Consider the following 7,528-nt stretch of genomic DNA (forward strand, 5'->3'; position numbering starts at 1 on the left):
TCCATAGCTAAGGCGTCTTGCGGAGATAAGGACGGAGCCACTGACCTCACCTGTTCCAAAGTCAAACCTGGTTTCAGGCGAATGACGTCTGGGTTAAGGTGGCGTGACAACAAAAACGCAGAGCTCATAGCATAGTACTTCCTATGTCTTGTGAGAGGTGGGGGTAGTAGTTTGGTAGAGCCTCTAGAGCAGCGTTCCCCAACCTGGGGTGCTAGCACCCCCTGGGGGTGCTGAAATCAATTATTGGGGGTGCTGGGAAGCGATACACACATGACGGTAAAATATCAATTCCTAGCAAGGCGTGACCAGTTCTAAAGTACACGTTCGGTACTCTGTGTGTGTGTGTGTGTGTGTGTGTGTGTGTGTGTGTGTAAGACTAAAATCTTGGAACCCTGGTATCAGAAGCGAGTGGCTTCGTAGCACGTGGGTAGACTATGTTTTGAATCAGTGTGCATGTTGTCATTTTGCTTATTATTTTTCCTGAATTAGATATATTACAATTAACTGATTGTTTTATGTTGATTCTTTATCTGAAATGAATATGTCGACCTTTTCCGTGATAGTTTCTGGTCAAAAGTAAGAAGTGTAAGTGTGCAAGAATTGAATAATAATAATAGTAATAATAAAACGAAGTTAGCCATCAATATGTAGAGTACACACACACGTTTACTCTTTACAAGTTTTCCAGTGGGAGAAGGTAGGATCAGTCTGCACAGATGGTGCCCCAGCCATGCTGGGAAATAAGTCTGGATTTGCTGCTCTAGTGAAGGAGAGGGTACCAGATATCATTACGAAGCACTGTGTACTCCATCGCCATGCTTTAGCGGTTAAGACATTGCCATCTCATTTCAAAGAAATTCTGTCCGTCTGTGTTAAAGTTGTCAATTACATCCGGGGACGTGCTTTAAACCACAGAGTGTTCAAGTTATTTTGTGAGGAGATGGGAAGTGAACATCAGGTGCTTCTCTTCCACACTGAAGTGCGATGGCTCTCTCGTGGAAAAATGCTGACACGTATTGCAGAGCTCGCTGATGAGATTGCAATATTTCTCCATGAGTATCAGAGTGATTTTGCTGAAAATTTTGAGGACGAAATTTTCATTCTCTCCCTCTCCTACCTGGCAGACATTTTCGGTCATCTGAATGATCTCAACTTGTCCATGCAAGGCATGTTTGCTAATAATATTGATTGTACAGAGAAGGTAGAAGCCTTCAAGAAGAAAATATCACTGTGGAAGCGTCGAATCCAGGGAGGAAATGTGGGAAGCTTTCCTATCCTGGATGAAAAACATGGAAACAAGACAATCCAGCCAATGCTTGTAGAAAATATTGTTGCTCACCTCTCACTCCCAGAGACCACTATGGCACAATACTTTCCCATGGATCATTCATTTCCAGAATAGATACAGCAGCCCTTCTTGGCAGATATGGATGATGATGATAACCTAAAGGAGGAGCTTATTGATCTGCAGGTGAACCAGGGTTGTCAAACAAAATTTCGCACACTATCGCTGTCAGGTTTCTGGTGTGATCAGTTGGTAGCATACCCTGGATTAGCAAAGGCAGCGCTGGAAATGATCATCCCATTTCCAACTACCTACCTCTATGAAAAGGCTTTCTCCACCATGCTCCAAATCAAAACAACTGCCCGGAACCGACTTCAAAGTGGGTTGCTTCATGATATGAGGGTGGCTCTGGCCAACACAAAGCCTTGAATTGAGAAACTAGTTGCATATAAGCAACAGCAAGAATCACATTGATATATGTACAGTATGATTGATTACCCAGTTGTACATATTTAAATCCATGCAACTTCATTTTTTCTCATTTTTTTTATTTCTTTTATAAACAATATTGGTATTATGTGTTAGTTTTAAGGAATGAACAAAATAAAATTGATCAAGCAGTACACTTCACATTCCTTTATCCTTCTAGTTACCTAGTAATAAGATATTAATAATTAAGATAATTAGGGGGTGCTGGACTGCTTAGACATGACAACAGGGGGTGCTAGGGTTGGAAAAGGTTGGGAAACACTGCTCTAGAGCAAAGTGAACCGTTCCGGTCAGGAACAGAGGCATTAACCTTCTGCAAGACCGACTGAACGTGCCCTGACAACGGCAGCTGGAGAGATGATTTGGGGTCCTGAGAAGCTCCCACCAAGGCTTCCAAGCAAGGAGTGTAAGACAACCAAGCCTGAGTCCTACTTTCCAAATTGTTGAACCCACGAATGAGATCAACAACCTCCGAAAAGGAAGACAGAAACTCCTGCGTGTCCCCCTCTTCCTGCTCTGGCACTGGGGACCGACGACGAGAAGGATGTGTAGGCTCTTCTAACGCATTTTCTTCACCAAAATTCACAGAAGGGTTAGTAGGCAAACAGTCTGAAACCCCTACTAGCCTATCTGGGCTGGGTCCAAGTGTCAGCCTCCGAGACGGACCTACAGTAACATCAGGCACATTACTTACCTCAACAGGTGACTCCAGACGTCCATGAACAGACATGGGCGTGGCAGCCGTACGTACGTGAGATGGGGGGGGGAAACTCGAGCACTCGAGATTGACAGAGAATCCCTAATAGTGGAATACTTGGAAGCAAGCAAACACTTCGGCTGCACCACCTCCGTGCTCACTACCTTTGACCTCTTGACAGGCGCCTTCTGATCTTTACGGTGACAAATAGGCCTGGGAGAAGAAGGAGCACTACCATCATGTGCACGGACGGGGGAGGTTGCAACACGCTCGCGATGTGCAAGGACGGAAGGGGGGGTAGGGTGGTAGCACGTACGAGATTCGGCGGCGAAGCAACCCCTGTAGAACACACATCACAAACACTGCCCGAAACCACAGCACTCTCGGGAACACGTCCGTGCTGTTCCTCCCTCGGCGGCAAAGGAAGGGCAAAGCCCTTAGCCTTCCAACGCTGAAGACGCCTACCAGGCGTAGAGGGGGAAGAGGGAGAGGAAGACAGCACTAGCTTCTTATGCGCACTCTTCTCGGAAGGCGGGGACGAAGCAACGCGTTTCCTACCAGTCCCCCCAACCGATAAGGCAGCCAACTTCACATCTAAAACAGAGTCCAGCCTCTTAAGAACTGCCTGGCAGATGATCTCGGACTGATGTGCCAGAGAAGGCTCCGAAGACAAGGAAGGGAGATGTTCCGAACTGGGCAGCAGAGATGACGTCGCAGCTGAGAGAGGCGGACCAGAGGAGGCAACTGGGAGATACGTCATCAATGAGAGTGACGTCACAAGCGGTGGTGACGTCACGACTTCCCCTCTGAGCGAGGGGGAAAGACGCCACTGGCGGAGGAATACACAAAGATGGGCCCCGTGACGACAACAGCATCACTCCGAGACAAGGCGGCGGCAGACACCGGCGGAGCAATACAAGATGGCCAACTGCTCCCACCCGTGCAGACGAGGCCAGGAGGAGGGGGGATGGCCTGGCTGGAAAGGGGAGGGGGTGTGCGAGCCTCCACAAAATGCACCAACAACCCCTCCAAGGACGGGGAACCCCCTAGCCCAAGCGTCTTCCAAATCGCCGCCATTTTGGACGCCTCCGACTCTGGAAGAGAAGAGAATGATGAAAAACCTCACCCTTCTCGGGAACCGAAAAAGCTCCCGAGGAAGAGGGGGCTACATTACAAAAAATACCCTGGCTACCTCCCGATACTTCCATCGACGAAACAATGGAAGAAAAGGAAGGAGATGCAGGGACAACGTTACTATGGGGGTTGACTATTGCGGAAGACAAAACATCGGGAATAGGAGCAAAGCCCTCCCAAGAAGGAAGAGTGGAGACTCTCCAATGTTCCCTCTTACCATAAAACTTCCTCCACTGCTCCAAAGGCCATGCCTGGCATTCCGTACAAGGATTTGTAATCGTACAAAAATTGGAATGACACCTACTGCATGTGATGTGAGGGTCCATCGCTGACGAAGCCAAAATACGAAAACACGGGAATCCAGGAATTCCGGGGCACCAACGCTGATGTTGAGAAGGAGCAGAAGAAGCCATAATACCAGGTAAAAACACACACAAACACACTAAAGGAACGAAACGGGCAAGAACCGGGGAAACAGGCAAGAACTGGGGAAAAGGCCAAGAGAGGAAAAATACCCAACTCTCGTCCAGGCGGTAAAGAAAAGACTGGAGTAGATGTTCGGTGTTTGACCACTCTTCACCCGATCTACGCATGCGTTACCAGATACCACAATATTCCTTGCTTTCATCTGCTTTTCTACCAGATCCAGCTAGGCACTAGAAATTATCCTACTGTTAAGACCGAGGGTTTGTTTGCGTATGATCAAAAGGTGTGGAATACGTACAAGGCAATAAAGAGGGAAACTGAGTAAGTTTACATGATTATGAGCAATGCACCTTGAATGGTTACTTCCCTTTATTGCTTTTACTAATAACTATGTTGTAGAGTTAGTTCCTTTATTAAGAAACTTCCATTTGTAATCTAGAAATTGGCCATTTTATAACATACCGGTTTACAGCATATTACAGTGGAGACCCCGTATTCGCGTTCTCCGGATTCACGGACTCACACATTCGCAGATTTCTCTCGGGAACATTTCCCCGCATTATTCGATGTATTTTTCTATGAGATATATCCACAAATTCCTAGCTTTTTTTTATCAATTTCATCATAAAATGCACTTTTTGTGATAAAACTATTAAAAAACACAAGTATGAAAATTTTTAGTGGTTTTTCTTGAGTTTTAACTAAAAAAATAGGCTGTTTTTAGCATTTTTATGGGGGTTCCAAACATTCGCGGATTCTAACTATTCACGGGGGGGGGGGGGGGGGTGGGGGGGGGGGGGGGGGGGGGGGGGGGGGGGGGGGGGGGGGGGGGGGGGGTCTGGTACGCATCCTCCACGAATACGGGGGGACCACTGTACCATTATAAGTACTAATTGATTTTGACAATCTTATATGTATGTGATTACATTTATTATCTATTCAGTAACAATATCGAGTTAATTACTTATCATCTTTACTGCATACTTAAATTATCAGATATTTGAATACTACCTCTCATTTGTGTAAACTGTGTTCACTGTTCTCCTCATTAAAGAGCCAAGCAAATAGACCAAGTGCATATACAAACGCAGTCTAAACAGCTTAATCTATCAGAAATGGAAGGAATAAATGATACAAGGTGAGTAAATGACTGGACAACTCAAGTACTGATGTGCAGCTCAGAATACTGAAATACTGGACTACCTTAAGTCTATAATCCACAGATAACTCAACTGGGTCACACACATCTCTTGTCACTCTCAGCTGACGAGGATAATGTATGAGCCAGTTGACTTGAGCATTTAACTCTAAGTAAGTAAGTCTGGCGGATAAGTCGACTTGGAGACAGTAGATGTGCCTTGGTTCCCTAGCTGAGAAGATGACCTACCAATGCAGTGAAGTTCAGAGGGCAGGCTACAGGAAGGCTCCAATGCCACTCTCAAAGTGGAAATTGAAAAGGTCACCCATTATATGGGGAAACAAGTGGTCCTTACCCATAATATGCTTGGTCAAGTGCCTAACAGACAAGTTTACTTATCCAATTCTCCTCAACTACATAGTAGAAGTGAGAGAGGAATAACACCAGAAGAAACCATACCTGACTGACTGTCAATGTCAAATAAATCTCTTGCATCTTCCGATAACTAAAAATTATTCACTCATCAGACTACTCCTTACTTTCTTGAAGGAAGAAGAAAAAATAAGATCACACTCACTACACCAACCAGTATCACCCGTGTGACCGTCGTGTCCAACTGAATACACTCAGTTAACACATAAGTGATCTTATTCATACAGAACCTAACACCTATATCTATGCTAGCTGTAGATCGACATAATGCAAGACCGAAAAAAAAACACAATCCTGTACAACCAGAAATAGCACAAAATTACAACTGATTCACACATGAACAAGGACACAGCTTGAAGAATTCTGACAAGAATGTATACATTCCAATGCCACCTGGTGGGAAACAGGCAATTACAAACAGTCCATCCTGTTCAGCCAAATGTCAATCTACTGTTTATTTTGAATGGCGATTACACCTGATTGCATATGTAAGTTAACTTTAACAGTAAGTAAGATTCACCGCAAATAATGACATTTGGCTGCTAATAACATTTCCAGCAACATTTGAAAAATGACTACTATTAACAATTCTATTGCAGGTCCCTTGTAATTTCCCAGCTCTACATCAGTCTGTCTTGGAAACAATACTGAACAAAGAACATACTACAATAATGAAATTACTTTTGTTAGTCTATGTATAACTTTAACTTCTCTGAATAATTGTTAACATTCCCATACTATTCTTCTTTGATATTTTCCTATGGTTTCTCTTTCTTCCCAACTACAACTTCAATCTTTCTAGTCAAGTTTATTGCTTCCTTCAAATTTAAGCCCTGTCTTTTTTTTCTTCCTTCTTTCTCTTGCTTTATGCTGCCTATCCTATTAACTTCTGTGGATGGAACTTAATATGAATGCATTTTTGGTTATGGTCAATTATATCAAGAGGCAAGATTGTGGGTAAGTAGCAGTAGTTCTGGTGAAAATAATAATACAATTATACACTGCAAAGCACTCCGACGACGGTTACTTACCAACATGCATCAATTTAATTTTCTTTCAGGTATATGGTATTAGTAATTGTATAGATATTTAATGTTAGGCTGTATATTAATTACATTACATACAGTTTACGAACATTTTGACATTTGCTTTGCATTATTCTAAAGAAGAATTATATTTATGTTTCCATGTATATTTCCTTCCCATTGCACATACTGTGAGACCACTATTTCATTATGCATCGTGGCAACAATGTAATTAGATGTGTCAACACTGCCTTTATTTCCCGCCATATGCATAGTCAGTCACTGTCCAGTGGTCATTCTAGTGACAAGCGCGGACCTGCTTCCCGCTACTGTCGTCTTGATATCTGTTTATCTTCATTACAAGAATTTAAAGAATCTACGAGTTTGATTTGTCACCCCTTCATTCCATTTCTTGCATGGATGTATGTGGCAGCATCCCACACATGGCGCAGTGAGTAACCGCACGTTATGGACTCCAAGAAGACGACCGCCATTGCCGCTTTCTTCTCGTCTCGCACATTGGATTCCTTACAGTGACTCAAGATATCAACGACAGTTTACTACAGTGTCTCCAAGAATGATACAGTCTCTCCAAGAGTGATACAGTGTTTGTGCAGTGCAGGGTTAGAGTGACAGTGTGCTATAGTGTTGTGTTGCATTATATTAGTGTCCTTGCCAAGCTTTCTTCAGAACATTTGAACTCTAGCGCCTGTTTTCTCGGGAGCCCCCACCATACATCCTCCCCTCGTCATGCATCAATGGTGACTGAGGCCCGCCTCCCCTCTGGTCGCTAGCTCGCAACACTCACTCACCCCACCCGACTGCCGCTTATTTCACAAGCGCACTGACAGACATTGTAATTTTTAAATATCCAAAGTGCTTTCTTTCGCTTACATACAGCG

General features: G+C 44.1%; 1 protein-coding gene across 1 annotated transcript; it reads left to right on the forward strand.

Moving 5' to 3' along the window:
* The first annotated feature begins 730 nt into the window (after positions 1–730).
* On the forward strand, positions 731–1,402 carry LOC135205250 (protein FAM200C-like). Its single transcript, XM_064235599.1, has one exon. It carries the CDS (start codon positions 731–733, stop codon positions 1,400–1,402), a length of 672 nt encoding a protein of 223 aa, XP_064091669.1.
* Positions 1,403–7,528: the final 6,126 nt, after the last annotated feature.

The sequence above is a fragment of the Macrobrachium nipponense genome, chromosome 49 (genome assembly GCF_015104395.2).
Source record: "Macrobrachium nipponense isolate FS-2020 chromosome 49, ASM1510439v2, whole genome shotgun sequence".
Taxonomy (NCBI): Eukaryota; Metazoa; Arthropoda; class Malacostraca; order Decapoda; family Palaemonidae; genus Macrobrachium; species Macrobrachium nipponense.